The 17,165-nt window shown below is 49.3% G+C and overlaps 1 protein-coding gene across 3 annotated transcripts; it reads right to left on the reverse strand.

Moving 5' to 3' along the window:
- Positions 1–2,259: 2,259 nt before the first annotated feature.
- LOC118930748 (antigen-presenting glycoprotein CD1d) lies at positions 2,260–16,821 on the reverse strand. 3 transcript variants are annotated; one of them, XM_036922644.2, is made up of 5 exons: positions 16,596–16,821; positions 5,794–6,069; positions 5,020–5,323; positions 4,195–4,294; positions 2,260–4,078 (listed from the first exon to the last, which is right to left on the reverse strand). In XM_036922644.2, the coding sequence occupies exons 1-5, from the start codon at positions 16,819–16,821 to the stop codon at positions 4,034–4,036; spliced, it is 951 nt and encodes a 316-aa protein (XP_036778539.2). In that variant the 3' UTR covers positions 2,260–4,033. The 3 variants fall into 3 exon arrangements, with proteins under 3 accessions (XP_036778539.2, XP_057350909.1, XP_057350910.1); XM_057494926.1 differs by lacking the exon at positions 16,596–16,821 and adding an exon at positions 6,365–6,956; XM_057494927.1 differs by lacking the exon at positions 16,596–16,821 and adding an exon at positions 6,365–6,954 and having other exon boundaries at positions 5,020–5,298.
- Between the last annotated feature and the right edge of the window lie 344 nt (positions 16,822–17,165).

Raw genomic sequence — 17,165 nt, forward strand, 5'->3', positions numbered from 1 at the left:
GGATGGAGCAAGGCTGTGCAGGATGGCCTGGAGAAAGCGCAGCCTAAGGAGAGGTAAGGAGGGTCTGAACACAGACAGGGACAATTGAGTGAAGGGCCAGTCAAGGGTCCAGAGACCAGGTGGCAGTAGAGGGTGCACGGGGGACAAGCAGAAACCCCATGCACCCGTCAAATGTGGGAAAGGTTTTTCAGTGAAGGAGGAGGAACAATTTTTTATGCCTCAAAAGGGAAACAGTTTTTGTTTTAAAGTTCACGGGCTGTCTGTGAACTAGGATGCACAAGTAAGGAGACTGCGGAAGGTGTGACACTGGGCACGAGCCCCGAGGCTGTGGCAGAGAAGCCCTGAGGGGAGCGTCAGGCTTAGCAAGGCTACACTTGTCTTCTGCAGGTGGAACATGAGCAGGAAATCACCCTTTGAGCCAAGAAGGAGGAAAGGCGAAGGAGTCGTTACTGGATTATCTGGATTTCCTGGGAAATGGGAAAAATGGTTCTATGCAAGATGAGAAGCAGGGCGACAAAGGTGTAGAAGCAGCCCCATAGGGATGGTTCAGTAAAAATCAGAAATAGAAGAAAACAAGTCTCTTGGGAAGACGCAGCCCAAGTTAAGTGAAGGGAGCTGAACAAGGGGCCTTTCCCATCACGTCTCTCAGAGCAGGAATCAGCTGAAAGTGAGGGATAATACCCAACACAGAGGACAAAGGAGGATCAAAGGGACCCTGGGGGTTGGGAAGAAGAAGTGGGAAGACACATGTGGCCTGTCATCAGAGGCCAGGCCCGGGGAGGAGTCCAGCAGAGCCAACGGTGAGTCACTGCCTGGCACAAATGGAAAATGATCAACAGGAAGCCTGAGCCACTCCCAGTTTTCATCTGTCCGGGCTTAATGATTAGCAGTAAGCCTCTTGTTTACCCCTGAACAAGACGCTCCAGTGAAGGGGAGGTGCAATGCTCCAAACGGAGGCAGGGAACGGCTCCTGGGAATGGTTTTGGCAAAGAAGAACGTCAGACCTAAGCTCTTGGAGGCGGAGCTACACCCCACAGCAAATCAGATCAACTCCATGCCTGTGACTTAAATTCGCAAAGTTCACAGGTCCCCGAGGACAGTCAAAAAGAGGCACGTGTGTCTGCCTGAGTTCAGTCGGGAAACAGAAACCAGTCAGCCAAACAGAGGACGTTTAATAGGATTATTAACCTATATAAGACAATAAGATAGAAGAAGAACCTACACGGAACCCTAAGCCTGAAGGAGAACATCAAGCAAGAATAAACTTTGAAGGGCAGACTTTCCCCAGGCTGATGCACAGACCTCATTGGAAAAGCTGGTTCAGCTCCCTGGGTAGCCGAGAAGCTGGCTGGTTTGTCCAGGCCAGAGCCCGTCTGCAGTCACCTGGCAAGCTGGAAGCAGCCCTCCAGACCTCAGTGGGAGCCTCTGGGTGGCAGGTGGGCTGTGAACAGTCCAGGTGAGAGTCTGCCCAGGGGATGGAGCACGGGGAGGGGCAGGAAGCCTCTGGAGCCCCGGTGTCCATCTCAGAGAGTGTGGGAAGGTTACTGCCAGCCGGGGCTGCAGGGTCACCGAGGGCCAAGAGCTCTGGGCACAGGGCTGGGGCGGCACCCACAGGATGCATGCACTCGGCTGACCCCTACGCAGGAGCCGGAAACTGTAGGAGAGGCCCCTCCTCTCCAGCGCCCTCTTCGAAAAGAGCTTCACACTGTGCTGTGTGGAGGAGAAAGGATTAGAGGAAGTCCCCCCAGTATCACTGAGCATGTAATGAAGGAGGAATGTGGAGCTGAGTGGGGAGAAATTGGCAATCGGCTCTGCACTCAAGGAGCACGATGTTCGCAAAGAGATCAACACATTCTAAAATGAATTATCAGGATCTTCTGAAGTGTTTTGAACTGAGTATTTGAAGGAAGGAGACAGAATTTCCTGGAGAGATAGGTCTTTACTTCCAAAATAGATCAAATTTGCTTAAAAAGGAACCAGAGCTACGGTAAATTCATGCGGAAGCACTTCCAAAAATTTCAGAAGGGACTTGAACACACACGCCCTCAGAATACAGACGGCTGGCGGTAAGGGCTCCCGAACCTGCACCGCTTGCTGTGCATCACCCGGGACAGCGTGGGGCACCAGGCCCAGCAGAGGGCCCACGTTTTGTAAGGCATCGCAGGTCGCCACACACCCGCACGCATTTGCTCCCCACCAGGAGGCTGTGCGACCATCTTAGTCTGCTCTGGACGCTATGACAAAATGCCGCAGGCAGGGTGGCCAATGAACAACAGACGTTTATTTCTCCCAGTTCTGCAGGCTGGGAAGTCTAAGATCAAGGCACCAGCAGATTCGGTGTTTGGTAAGGGTCCCCTTTCTGGTTCAAGGTGGCATCTTCCTGCTGTGTCTTCATGTGGAGGAGGGGGTCACCCACTCCCAAAGGACCCACCCCCTATCACCTCACCTTGGGCTTTTAGGTTCTCAACATATGGATTTTAGGGGGCCACAAACATTTAATCTGTAACATAATCAAGACAGACATTGTCATCCCCATTTTTGACACCGGAGGAAATTGAGTGGGAGGCTAGAACCCGAGCGTCCTTATCCGGCACACTTGCTGGCTCACGTCCCTTCCTCTCCATCCCCTCCCTCCAGGAAGCCTTCCCTGACTTACCCCAGACAATTTTTTCACTTAGCATTCTGGCGAATTTGTTGCATAGCCTCACACAATGCCTAAGAACAGTGGTTCTCCAACTTTAGCTGAACATCAGAATCACCTGAGGGCTTGTTAAAACACAGATTGCTGGGCCCCACTCCCAAGATCTCTCCTTCAGTAGGTCTGGGGTGGGGACCAAAATAATTGGCAAGTTCCCAGGGATGCTGAGGCTGCTGGGCAGGAAGCCACAATTTGGGAACCACCGATGGAGAAACCAGCAGGACCTTCATCCTAGATTTGACATGCCAGTCCAGAGCAGAAGATGCCAAATCTGAATTTTCTCAAGCAAAGACTCTCCAAAAGTTTGGCCTCGCTTTTTCTGGAAGTCCCAGAGGGCCAAGAGACTACGACTTCCCTGATAGCCCACAGATACTTTTAACTTGGCCATCCATATTTTGGCCTTGGGAAAGTCTGCTGTTCCCTAAGTTTCCTGCTCTTTCCTGAGCTGGGCCATCTCACTATAGCTCACGCATGCCCACGCGGGTCAGTCCTTTCTGTACACTGTCTCATTTAACAGCTGTTAAGTAGGAGAGCTTGTTTAGGGTGGAGTGGAGTGGGTGCATATCTTCACCCTGTCTTCTTCCTGAAATAGTGACTTGCCATTTGATAGAAATATCTCTACCGAGAGTAGCTTTCTTCTACATAATACACTTACACTAGGATTTCTCCTGTTTTACTCAAGTTACACAAAGTGAAAACTTGCGTCACCTGTGTTTTTGACAACCTAACTTCCTTTGAAAGGGAAAATGTCCCTCTTGATAAATCCAAATTCACGATAAAAATCATGCCCTAAAACCACCAATACCTCATTCAAGCCAAACTTCTTATGAAGGAGACACAGACTGGGCTGTTGTCAGCCAGTAGAGGTGTATCTGGGGTACAGAAATATTTTGTAAAAGTTTTGAGTCAACATTTTACCATCTGGCATGTCCACATAAAAATCCAGACTTTCACTCTTCTTGAAAAATGTAAGTTAGAGTCCAGCCACAGTCTTAGTTTATTCTTGACAACAAGCACCTGCTTCCTCGGGGTAGAAGGGCTTTCCAGTTCCCTGCGGGTTCCACCACTCAGTGACCACGCACGCCTGCATGCCCCAGCCCTTATCTGCTTGCCCCTGGTAGGTACTGGAGTTCACACTTCTGTTTCTTCAGAGCCACTTAAGCAAAGAAACTTGTAGTTTAATGAAAAAGAACTTAAATCCCCTTGGATAAGATGTTAAAAGGAAGTGACAACAGCTGGCTTATGATGGTCCTCTGCTTCTTCAAGGTGCCCCCCGCTCACCCTCAATCCCTGAGCACCGTGTATATCCTGGACACGTGAGGTCCTATGCCCCAGTCAGACACATATGGTGAGGACAGTCACAGGATGTCCTGATAGGAGCTGTGAGGGCACAGAAAGGGAGAGACCATTAAGGAAAATGGGGGGAAGGGGTGTGGAGAGGAGAGGAAATGGGAAGAGAGGTTGAGGGAAGGAGGAGACAGACAGGGGAGACTTACCGGCGCCTCCTGAACCAGATGACGCTTCCGGCGATCACGAGGAACAGCACTGCCAGCACTGCCGCGGCGATCAAGCCCACGGAGGCACGGCTCCCCTCTCCTTGGGGGACACAGGACTTCTCTCAGCACAGGGTCCCACTACTTCCAGCCCCCCTGGCATAAGCGCATGGCAGGGTGCCAGGTGCTTATTTCCTCCCCTACTGAAAGCGCCCAGTTTTATTCCTCCAAAGTTTGGATACCCCATCTTTCTTGGGGTCCAGGCATCTGCAATTCAGCTCACGTCAGCAAATACCACAGGAGACAGAGAGCAATAGCTTTGTAGCCACGCAGCCCTGAGTCTAAATCCAGCCCTTCCACTTGCTAATGATGAGATGCTGGGCAGTCACCTTGACCCAACTTAGCCTCAGTTTCCTCATCCATGACTGGGAATGACAGTTCCTGCTTCAAAGGACAGTTGTGGTGAGTAGAGGACATGCTGTGTGCAGAGCGCTCAGGCACACAGGAAGCCCTCAGTAGCCAGGGCCACCTTCGCTACCCTGCCTTTCTGAAGTCCACACTTCCTTCCTGGGAGCCTTTATTTTCCACCTACTCTGGGACATGTGAGTTGTTTTAAGTCTTGTGTTTCTTCTATATGGAACATCTTATCTCAATCCTTTTTGAGATCAGATCTTTATTCCCCTCCTTCCTGTACCTGGAATGCCCTCCTCTATCCTCGTGGTCAGGTGCCTCGTCTCGGAAAGGCCTCTACCCTGTGTGTGCACACCCGCCTCCTCTCTGCGTGAGGGCCGCCCTTCCCATTTCCAGCTGGGCCCCGTTCTTTCTCACCCCAGTAGAGGATGACATCCTGGCCTCCGAGGCTGCTGTGCCTCACTCGGCAAGACAGGCCCGCCGCCTCCCCGGCTGCCACATCCAGCGTTACTCGGAGGTGCCACGTCCCGTCGGCATTGGGCAGAACGTCCCCTCGCTGGGTGCCCAGCTGCTCCTGCTCGCCCCGCATCCACATCGCCCACACCGGCTTTGGGCGGAAGCCGGAGACGTGGCACGCCAGCAGCAGACGGCCGGGACCGGGACTGGAAGCCCCGGACAGCCAGGCCTCGGGCTTCACTGCGTCCGACAGGGAAAGCGGTATCTTAGAGTGGGGGAAGGGCACTAGAGGCTCCAGCCTCAGCACGGGCTCGGGGGTCCCACAGCTCCGCCTGTGGGGATGAAGCCTCTTACAACCTCAGACCTTCGCCTTGGCTTCTCCAGGAAAGCCTTCCTGCCACTGCCTCCTGCAAATGCCCTGCTCTGCACTCCCGTGCCACCCGGGCTCAGCTGTACCGCAGGCGCATGTTCCAAGCATTGCTGGAATTGTTCATCTGTCTTCTCCCCCTCCCGCTCAAGCAGAGGTCCTGTTTGACCCTTGGTGTTTATGTAATTAAATTCACAGAACCCCAGGGGTGCTCAGTTAATGTCTGTGAAATGAACAAATGGCCTCATGCTTTGAGCATCCCCTCCCAAGCCTCTCTCTTCCTCTGGTACTCCAAGGGAGGTGAGCCGTGGCCTGGACAAACCCGGACGGAGCCCCGGGGTGCAGGGCAGGGGATGAGGGAGGCTCACCTTGCGTCTCCAGGTCTGCCTTTCCTGCTGCGAGGAGGCCTCTGACAAACCGCGGGCAGGTGTCATTGAGGAGCCACTGAATTGTCGCGCTGGTTCCGCGGTCCTGGTTGAGCACCTTGCTGGCTGCACCCACCCACTTTGGAGCATCTGGCACCGGCACCCACATTCCTTGGAAACTCAGGATTTCTCTTCCTTGAAATGCCACGTGGAAGGCGCTTTCGGAGCTGTTCCCCGCTAGGATCGCACACCCAGCAGACACCTGGATTTCAAAGGGATCTGAGAAGAGGAATGGACGGGGATCAAACAAGGGCTTTAGAGATTGGGGGGGATCAAGAAGGAGTCGGTGGGAAGGTCATACTGGGGACCGAGTTTAGGGAAATGAGAGGCGGTGACCCGGGCAGGAGGAACAAGGGGTGTTTTGAGGAGTCAGAGGCTGAGACCTCAGGCGGAGGAGGGGGTCGGGGGCTGGAGGGAGCAGAGAGTGACCAGGCGGGGCCAGCCTGTCTCACGGGCGCCTCTGCGTCCGCGTCTCCCCTTGGGTGGTGGCCCCGCACCCCAGGCCTCAGCTCACAGTCTAATCGCAGCATTTTGTCCAATTCGTGCACGTCCCTGGTGAAGCTGCTTCGGTAAACTCGAAATATATCCTGCAGCTGCTCCCACTCCTGGTCACCGAACTCGCCCCGGGACCAGGGCCGCAGGAAGCGGATGGCGTCCGAGTCGTTGCGCCACGCGTGGGTCTGCAGCTCCCCCAGCCAGGCGGCGCCGTCGGTGCGCGAACTGCTGCGGTTGGGGAAGGACGAGGCCTGCAGGCAGCGGAAGGGCCGCTCCTCGGCGGCGCCGCAAGCCGGTGGCAGCGCCGACAGCGCGCGGAGCAGCAGGAACGAAAGGAAACAGAACCGGCGGGTCGGGGCGGGAGGGCGGAGGCTGCGGGCGGCGCGCCGCGCCCGCGCTCCGGGGCCGGGCTCCCCGCGGCCGCCGGCAGCTTCGGGGACCCGCGGCTCCGAGACGCGCCCGCCCCCGCCCGCGCCCATCGCGCTCCTCCGGCCGCGAGTCCCTCTCACTCACGGAACCTCTCCAGATCCGAGGGGCCCCGGTGTCTTGGAACAAAGGCAGGCACCCCGAGTCGCTGGGCGTGGGGCCGTCTCGAGCCGGGGCCCCTCCCCACGCTCCTCCCCGCCCGCCCCGGAGCGCTGCTCCTTTGACCCCGCGGCCGGCCAGAGGCCAGGCGCATTCCCGCCGGCCCCCACGCTGGCCGCCTGCAGCTGGCCTGCGCTGCGCAGGCTAAGCTCGCCGTGTTCACCTGCCAGACGGCCGGCCTCGCGCTTAGCCATGTGAGCGGCAGAGGGGTCCCAAGAATCCTGATATGCCACTCCAGTGTTTCTCCCAAACCAGCGTGAATGAATTTCCTTCTCCCCTGCAGAGTTTGGGGTAGCTGGCCGAGAGCTTTACAACTACAGGCATACCTGGGAGGCACTGCGGGTTCTGTTCAAAACCACCACCATAATAAAGCCAGTCAAGTGAACTTTTTGGGTTCCCGGGGAATAGAAAAGTTATGTTTACACGTACAGAAATCTATTGTGCGTGCAATGGCATATGACTAAGAAAAGAAAAATGCGGACCATCATGAGCTTGCAGCCCGCATAATCTTTATGCTGGTGGAGGGTCCTGCCTCCATGAGGGTGGCTGCTGACAGATCAGGGTGGTGGTTGCTGAAGGTTGGAGTGGCTGTGGCCATTTCATAAAAAAACACAGTTAAGGAAGTTTTGAGGCTTGCCTGACTCTTCCTTTCTTGAAGAGTCTCTCTGTAGCATGCAAGGCTGTTTGATAACATTTTACCCACACTAGAACCTCTTTTACAATTGGAGTCAGTCCTCTCGAACCCTGCCGACACTTCATCCACTAAGTTTATATAGTAATTCTTTTGCTGTCATTTCAACAGTCTTCACAACATTTTCACCAGGAGTAGATTTCATCTCAAGAAGGCACTTTCTTTGCTTATCTCTTAGAAGCAATTCTGCATTCCACTCGTGGTTTATCCTGAGAAGCAGCAATGACTCCACTTCTAACTCGAGCTGTTTTTACATGGTTTTTTGTCCCCATCACATCAACAGTCACTTCCTCCACTGAAGTCTTAGGCCTCTCAGTCATCCATAAGGCTTGGAATCCACTTCCTCCGAACTGTTAATGTTGATTTTTGTCACCTGTTCCTGAGAATTGCAAGTGTTCTGAATGGCATCCAGAATGGTGAATCCTTTCCAGAAAGTTTCAATTATTTTGCCCAGATCCATCAGCGGAATCACTGCCAATAGCAGCTGCAGCCTCACAAAATTTATTTCTTAAATAGTAAGATTTGAAAGTCAAAATTCCTCCTGGATCCATGGGCTGCAGAATGGATATTATGTTAGCAGGCATGAAAACAACATTAATGTCTTTATATATCTTTATCAAAGCTCTTGGTTGACCAGGTGCATTGTCAATAAATGGCAATATTTTGAAAGGAATCTTTTTTTTTTCTGAGCAGTAGGTCTCAGTAGTGGACTTAGAATATTAAGTAAACTATGCTGTACACAAATGCACTGTCATGCAGGTTTTTTTGTGCCACTTACAGAGCACAGGCAGGATGAATTTAGCATAATTCAGGGCTCTAGGGTTTTTACGAAGGTGAATGAGCACCGGCTTCAACCTGAGGTCACCAGCTACATGAGCCCTAACACGATAGTCAGCCCGCCTATGAAGCCTTGAGGCCACACTTTGACTTCTCTCTGGCTATGAGTCCTAGACGGCACCCTCTGCAAGCCTGCTTCATTTACACTGAAAACCTGTCCTTCAGTGTAGCCACCTGCATTAACGATTTTAGCTACGTTTTCCAGATTAATTGACTGCAGCTTCTACGTGAGCACTTGCTCCTCACCTGTACTTCTAACTTACGGAGACAGCTTCTTTCCTTCCACCTCGTGAACCAATCTGTGAGCTTCAAACTCTTCGTCTGCAGCTTCCTTGCCTCTCCGAGGCTTCAAAGAAGTGAAGAGAGAGTTAGGGCCTTGCTCTGGATTGGATTCGGTTTAGGGGAATATTGTGGCTAGTTTGATCTTTCCAGACCACTTAAACTTTCTCCATACTAGCAATTAGGCTGTTTCATTTTCTTATAATTTGTGTGTTCACTGAAGTAGCACTTTAAATTTCCTTCAAGAACTTTTTATTTGCATTCACAGCTTGGCTGCTTGGTGCAAGAGGCCTAGCGTTCCTGTCTCAGCTTTTTGACAAGCCTTCCTCACTAAGCTAGTAGTTTCTAGTTTTTTATTTAGAGGGAGAGACATGGGACTCATTCTTTCACTTGAACACTTAGGGGTCATTGTACGGTTACCTTTTTTATTGAAGTATCATTGATAGACAATCTTATATTGGTTTCAAGTATAGAACACAGTGGTTCAACCATTACCCACATTATGAAATCCTCACCCCATTAGTGTGCTTACTGTCTGTAACATATGAATCATTGACTATATTCTCCATGCTGTACTACTATCCCCATGGTCAGTTTATATTATGATCGAGAGTTTTTGTGCCTCTTTACCCCCCTCACCCTCTCCACAGTCCCAGTGCTTGGTAACCACTGATCTTTCTAGCTCCACAGTTTTGCCTTTTCCAGAATGCCACATAGTTGGAATCACACAGTAACCTTTCAAAACTGGCTTTTGCCACATAGTTGGAATCATATAGTAACCTTTTCAAACTGGCTTTTTTCACTTAGTAATATGTATTTAAGTTTCCTCTATGTCTTTTCATGGCTTGACTTCTCAGTGCTGAATACTATTCCATTGTCTGGACGTACTGGTTTATTTTATCCATTCACCTGCTGAAGAACGTCTTGATTGCTTCCAAGTTTTGACATTTATAAATCTGCTGTTACCATCCATATGCAGGGTTTTGTGTGAACATAAGTTTTCAGATCCTTTGGGTAAATGCCAAGGAGCATGACTGCCATGATCATATGGTGAGAGTATGTTTAATTTTGAAAGAAACTACCAATCTGTCCCCCAAAGTAGCTGTACCATTTTGAATTCCCACCAGGAGTGAATGAGATTACCCACTGCTACCCATCCTCACCAGCATCTGACGTTATCAGCATTCCAGATTTAGGCCAAATCTGGAACTAGGTGTATAGAAACACTTTGTTTTCAATGGTAATGTGGGAGGAGTTGCCCACATGAGGCAGTGGCTATTGTGGGCTAGAGAGCCAGCCACATGGTCCTCACCCAGCCTGCAAGTTTTCAGAATGCCAATGTTTATCTTGCTCAGGTTTCCTCTAGTGTTTTTCAAACTATAATGACAGACCTATTAAAAGCTGTGAAACCAATTTAATGGGTAATTACAAGGACTTCTGTTTTAATGAAATAAATAGACTGGCATAGAAAGGGTAGAAAATATCAGAGTAAATCACAAATAGCAAGGGTAAATAGTGTTTGGTGAGTGGAAAATGGTTTTCTTCAGTGTGAATCCCAGGCAAAGGTTTGAAAGTTATGTGCAATAAAAGCCTAGCTGTTGAGAAATGGGCCACGGTGTGGTATTTTTGTCACTAAAAATACTAGTGGGTGGTGGGTGTTTGGGGTGGAGAACTGGCCAAAACAAGTGAGATGGATGATTGGGGGAAGCAAATTGGTGTCTTCCAATTATAAAGACCATAATCGTTCATATTTATTGAGCATAAATTACATTAAGCTCTTTATATGCACTTTTTCCTTTAGATTCTTAAACAGCAGTCCTATAAGTTAGATATTGCCCCTATGCCTTTACCGGTTCACCCTAAACCTATACTTTATGGTAAGAGAAAAACAAATTCTATACCATAGCATAGAAGCCATGACTTTGAGATCTTTGTAAGATTATGGATTCTTTGTAACTTTTCCACATATCCTTGTAGTGATCAAGAATAAATTCAAGGGAATTAAAAAAAATAAAGGGCTCATTGTTGTCTTTAGGAGTAGAAAGGAGACATGGCACTGGGCACTATTCTCAGCCATTTGTATGGTCAGGCTTCCTGGGGGAAAAGGTCAAGGGATGTAGAAACGAATGACAGCTCCAGAGACAAGAGAAGCAGGCTGGGTAGCTGCACCCTGGGGCCATTAAAGGAAGGGGCACATCAGCCTACCCTCAATCCTGGGGAAAAAAGCCTGGGGATTCTAGGAAGTCGCCTGTGGCTCTCTGTTCCTCTGTTAACTCCCATCTATTTAAAGTAGCATTGCCTCATATTGTTTCCTTTTTCTCTCTCACTTTCCCTTAAACATTTCCCAGGCTTAGCCTGTATTTTTCTTGGTTTTATACGCTAATCCCTTGAACCCCAATTTTTCTTTACGTAGTCATCTTTAGATGGAGTTCATAATCCTTTTAGCCTGTGCTCAAGAGGTCAATCACCTAGCTCCCTGAATGAATGTACTGAACTCTCCTCCCCTCTCCTAAGGCTGCTCAGTCTGCTAACCCAGATCCTGCTTACCCCTCTCTCCCTGACTCGGCGGTACCCTCCTCTGTTTACATGGAATTGTCCAAGAATAGAACCATGTTTATGGCCTGGCTTCCAAGACCCGATATTCCTCATGGTGCCTGGCACCATTTCAGCATAAAATTTAATGTCTGCAGAAAATCAGCTGTAATGAATCCAACACCTTTTCCTTTCCCTGGTGTGCGGCTAGTCATTTTAAATAGGGTGGTGAACCTCTGAGTTCCTCCCAACTCTAAAATTTCGTAATTTTACAAATTATAGCTATAATCTTGCCTATGTATAATAGCCTTGGGAGTTTTTTTAAAAATGTAGATTCCTGGTCTTCAAATATTGTTATCGGTAGTAGGACATCGTGTCATTTTTGGAATGTCTATTGCCAATTGGAGTCTGCATTATTTTCTTCCTAATTATATTACTTTTAGATTTCTCCATTTAAAGACTTACTTTTCCCTTTGTAACCTATAACCTTTTGCAAGAGTTTCCTTCCTTCCCTTACTCTGCCAAGGGAGTACTCTCAGGTTAGTGGAATCTGTGAACGTGGGGCACCTGACAAGGCTATTGGTGACAGAGCTGACACCCTTGCCTTGTGTCATGACCTCCCCAACACAACTTCTGCTATCTTCTTCAGAGGAGGAGCATACCTTCTGAGTATTGAAAAATCTTGTGTTCTCTGGCCACTAGAAGAGCCCAAACTCTATTCTTCTCCACTCAAAAGTATTTATTTATCCCCACTCTGCATTTGGTGTCTCTAAACAGCTCCCTCACTGTGATATAACTATTCTCCAACATTTCTGTGACTCCATCTTTCAGCAGGTAGATTTGCCTTTGATAGATAAGCCTTTAATAAAATAAAAACCTGCATTAAAATAGTTCTCTGGACAGGGAGAATGAGATTTTTTTTTCAGTGAAATAAATACTTAATGAGCACTGAGTAGACCTGAAGTTCTACTTCCCGGCTACTTCTCCGCTGAACACGGCCCTGGGGCCAATGCTTCCTTCCCCACCCCTGGAGGCTGGCTCCCCTCCCATCTCGACATCCTGGCCCACCCACACAACTCTTAGGAACTTCCCTGTCCCTCACCACGTCTTTAAACTCTCTACCACAACCCCAACTGCAGTCAGGCAAATCCTCTTCTATTCTACAAAGGCCTTGCTGTCGCCTGACTCTCACCTTTTCACTGCACAAATCTCTCCTCAGTAGACATTAAGCTCCATGAAGGCAGATTTTATCCGTTTTGTTCACTGCTGTACCTCCCAGCACTCAGAACCTACTCTGGCATGACTGATGGAAGAACAGTTGAATGCCACTTGGTATTTTAAAACAAGTGTACCTCATTGACCAAGAACTGACTTAGTGAATATCAAATGTAGTTGCACACTGACTCATATCACAATTTCAAGATATTCCAACTTACCCTTCAGAGAGACCTTGAGTTCAAAGTTTCACTTTCTCTGTAGGCTGCCCAATACTTTCTCTATAAAGTTGCTAATGATCCGGTAGCAAACACTTGCATTTAGAGAAAAGATTTCATGTAAAATAACCTAGTGATTTATCCACTATACGAAAAGGGGGGAATTATCACCTAATATAATTGTTTGGTAACTGCCTGGTTTTTTAAGCTTTCTTATGTTGGGTTAAACCTATGAGAAGGTAAAATGATCCTAACAAATGTGATCAACACTCCCAACCAAAGCACAGACCCAGCAAAAGGACTCTATGGATAAGATATGTATGTAAACAAACTGTTTACTTTTTACCAAGTCATATATAAATATAGAAACTCACATTTACGTAATATATGCCCATTGTTAAAATGGAGACACATATTCCATCTTATAAGAGCATTAAGCCTGATTTAAAATGTCCAGTTACAACTCAAGAAGCTGCACTGGGCCCAGGCGGAGCAGTCTGTAAGAAGCCATGTTGTCTGAAAAGCATTGCCTAGAATCAGGTCAAGGGCAAGGATGGACTGAACCACAAGGTGAGAAAAGAGGAAACTGTGAAGCAAAGTGGGGAGCAAGAAGGGGTGGGGGGTTGTTAAAGCTGGCGGTCAGGTCACGAATAACATGAAGATGTTGGAGGCCGGTCTGTCTGTCTGGTTGTTTTGCTTTATAACGCTGCAAACTGTGGGAAGCTGAGGCAAACATGACAGTTTGGGAGAACACAAGCCACACAGGAAATCCTGTCTCAACCCCAGATCTTACATACACCTGCGGTAATCAACCTGGACGACTCTCAAACTTCCCTGAATCTTAATTTCCTCATTCAGAAAGTGGGGACACTTAATGCCGCCTCCCAGAATTGCGACGTTTGGATCGATCAATTTGAAACATATGTACTGGACAGAGGTACCTAAGATGCCCACAGCCCAGTTCCACCCCACCCAGACCTGCCCTATAGGAGTTTTCCCATTTTAATCAATGCACTTTGGTTCCTTAAGGTGTTCAAGCAAAAAACCTTGGAATCATCGTTTTACTCCTTTCTTTTTTCCAGCCCATGAGGAAATCCATCAAGTCTACCTTTAAGATATCCAAAGCCTACCGCTTCTCACAACTTCCACAACTACCCTGGTCTTCCAGATCACCATTTTTCACTTAGACTATTGCAATAGCTTCTTCACTGGTCTCTGCCTCCCTTTTGCATCATATAGTTCTTTCTTAACTTAGCCAGAGAGACCTTTAACATGTCAGTCACCTTCCTCATCTGCTCAGGACTCTCCGATGGCTCTGATCTCACTCAGTAAAATCCAGAACCCTTACCACGGCCTACAAGGGCCTCAAGGGTCTGGTCCCCTGCCATACTTCTCTGATTCAACCACCTGTCCCTTCCCGTGCAGACAGAACACAGGAGGGAGAGCTTAACTCTAAGAAAGTGACAGGGATGACCTTTGGGCCAAATGGTGGAGGTTGGGTAATAAAGGAGCAGTAAGGACATGTAGGAAGGAGATACTTACACAGAGGCATATTCATTGTGGACCTATTCCTTCAGCACAAAGAGAACTGCCGCCTACAGTCCATTGTTCAAATTGCACCCCCCCTTTTTTTCCTGGTCGAATAGCCAACATGGGCAGAGCATGCACAGTTATCCTTGGTGGCCTAAGAAAGTATTTTCTCTCTTCACTATTTTGATGTTTCTGTCGGGTCACCTTCTCTCTGAGGTGGCAGAAAACTGTGTATTCTGATACATAATGAGATCTGAGACCCCACTGAAAACTGCCCGTTACTGAGACCAGGGTAGAAAATCTGGATTTGGGAGTCAGTCATAAATAAATGGCATAGGAGGGGAAAGGTCACCTCCAAAAGAGTATGCACAGTGAGAAGATGAAGGACAGAATCCTGAAAAACATAAACATAAATTTGATGGACTAGCAGTAAAAAGGAGGCACAAGAGGAAATGGTGAGAGTGAAAGGAGACCCGAGAACTAATAAAAGTAAGTCTCACGAAGGAAGTAGTGAAGAGTGTCCAATCCTGCAGGAAATCTAGTAAGATGGGATTGAATTTGACAAAGTAGAACCTCATTAGCTGCAAACTTTATTGGAACAGTTTTAAATGATAGGGCCTTAAGCCTGGGAGATGGAGAGGAAAGCAGAGTTTAAAAGTCTTGATTCTTAACAAGTATGGGTGCAAAAAGGCAAGAGAAAGATGGGATGGTAGACATTCACCTCCGGGAAGAGCTCTCAGGTCTTTGCTACTCTGAGCCTGCCTGGCTCTCTGTGGAAACACCTGGGCCACAGCGCAACTGCCTCTTCCCCATTTGTCCTGGGAAGTAGTTCTGGCTCAGCTCTGGAGTTCCCCAGGCAGAACCGTCAGATTTTGTCTCTAGAAACACAAAGGCTACAGCCAATCATGGGAGAGATTCTAGAGGCACTAGCAGGGACATACTCACAGAATTAGCCACTTCCAGGTAACAGAATGTCTGAAATGCTGGCAGAGAGTCCAAGGACAAAAATACCTTTTCGTGTATATCTTGACTACTGCGGTCACTAGAGAGAATGGCAGAAATAATCCACCGGAAGGCTTGTCTCTTTGGTGTACCCCTGCTTATTCTTCCTACCCAAGGACAGGTGGGAAGGTGGTCCCAGGGCTAACAGCACAGAGCAAAAGCCATTTCAAAGGTATGCCAAGTGTGATAAATGATTCTACTTCCCAGGAGTTGGTCCTGGCTCTTCAGACTTTACAAACTTTTGCTTAGCTACAATTCGGTGAAAAATCCTTAAGTAGAACATTCCATAATTGACTGTGGATTTTTCAAAGTTAAGAAATGTATCTCATTTATCTATGTAGATTCCACACTATACACCAGACACACAGTGGCTTACACATAATAGGTGTTCTGTATATGCTTTTATTACCTGCCCCCCCACTCTATCCTCTAAGTCAAGCCAGGTTTGTGCCCTCTGTAATACTACTAAATGTGGAAACCAGAGACAAAGTGACAGGAGTTAGGGTGGCCAACTGGCCAAGGCTGGCCCTTCAGACTTCGGAGCAAAGAGGCTATATAGAGGTGGAACCAGGAAAGAGACAATGTCAAGAGAAACAAAAAGAAGTGAGCTGCAGGGCTTAAGTGGGAGGCTCAGACGTGCTTGTGCCTACAAACATTTGTGGAATGCTTTTCCTGGGGCCCTTGGCATGACTCATGGGCCAAGAGCTGAGCGTAAAGGGGGCTCTGTCTAGACAGAAGAGGTATCAAGAGAGAAAGAAGGATGGATTCCAGGGACTGGGTTTTTGGAAGACAGCAGAGAAGTGGAATTTAACATTAGTCGGGGCCAGCTTGGAAGAATAAAGGGGACCTGAGGGTGACACGGGCTTATAAAGAGGGAAACCTCAAGTATGGGAAGAACTAAAGGCTCCTGGAGGCGATCAGGAGCGAGGTCTCAACCAAAAAAACAGCAAAACAACGCGCCCCAAGCAGCTACTCCAAACCCGACTCTCTTGTGCGAGTAATTTATCTGCGCCAGCTCGGGCCCGGCGGCCTCAAAGCCTGATCTCTAAATGCCTGGGCCGCGGCCCCCTGACCCACAGGAACCCACGCGCAGGCCGGGGTACCCTCTCTTCCGACCCCGGAAAAGACACAGGTGAGGGCGCTTCCGGTCCCGTGACTCGTTCGGCTTGACCCCCGGAGCCTCCAAAGGTGGGGTGCTTACAGGGAGACTCCACAGCAACCGGGTAAACTAACTCCCGCGACCGGGGTTCCACTGACGGATCTTGGGCTGCTGGGCGGACAGCCGACCCGCTCCTTCGGGGCTCCATCCCCACCTCTTCCGGGGCGGGCCTCGGGCCTGCGGCACATGCGCACTGCCTCACCTATTACGGGCCGGGCCTGCCTGCACTGGGAACTCTGGCGTGCTTCCCCACCTCCTCCGGGCGGGCCTGGGACTTCGGGCACATACGCACTTCCCCACTTTCTCCCGGGAGGGTCTCGCACTTGACGCACATGCGCACTTCCCCACCCCTCGGGGCGGGCCTCGGACCTCTGGCACATGCGCACTTTCCCACTTTCTCCGGGGCGGGTCTCGCACTTGACGCACATGCGCACTTCCCCACCTCTTGGGGCTGGTCTAGAGAAAGGCGCGGCCTCTGCTTCCACTGGTACGCGCAGGGCGTTGTATTTTGAGTAATTATGTCCATTTTTTCCCCATTTTCTTCCCCTTTTATTTAACTTGGATGCAGCAATTAAATGTTATTTAAAAAATCCTAAAGCTGGAGCTGAAATTTGGACTGGTAACAAACCAGCTGTGGAGTGTTGGGTAAATCGCTTAAACGGGGGGATCTTCGCCCTCTTGCTGATCTGTGAGGCGCGGCCTGCCGTGTCGCTCTGCTGGGTGGACTTGTGTGGAAACTACTGCTGGCGCCCCGAGCCCTCCAGGTCCCCGT

Source organism: Manis pentadactyla, chromosome 19, assembly GCF_030020395.1.
Source record: "Manis pentadactyla isolate mManPen7 chromosome 19, mManPen7.hap1, whole genome shotgun sequence".
In the NCBI taxonomy this organism is placed as follows: Eukaryota; Metazoa; Chordata; class Mammalia; order Pholidota; family Manidae; genus Manis; species Manis pentadactyla.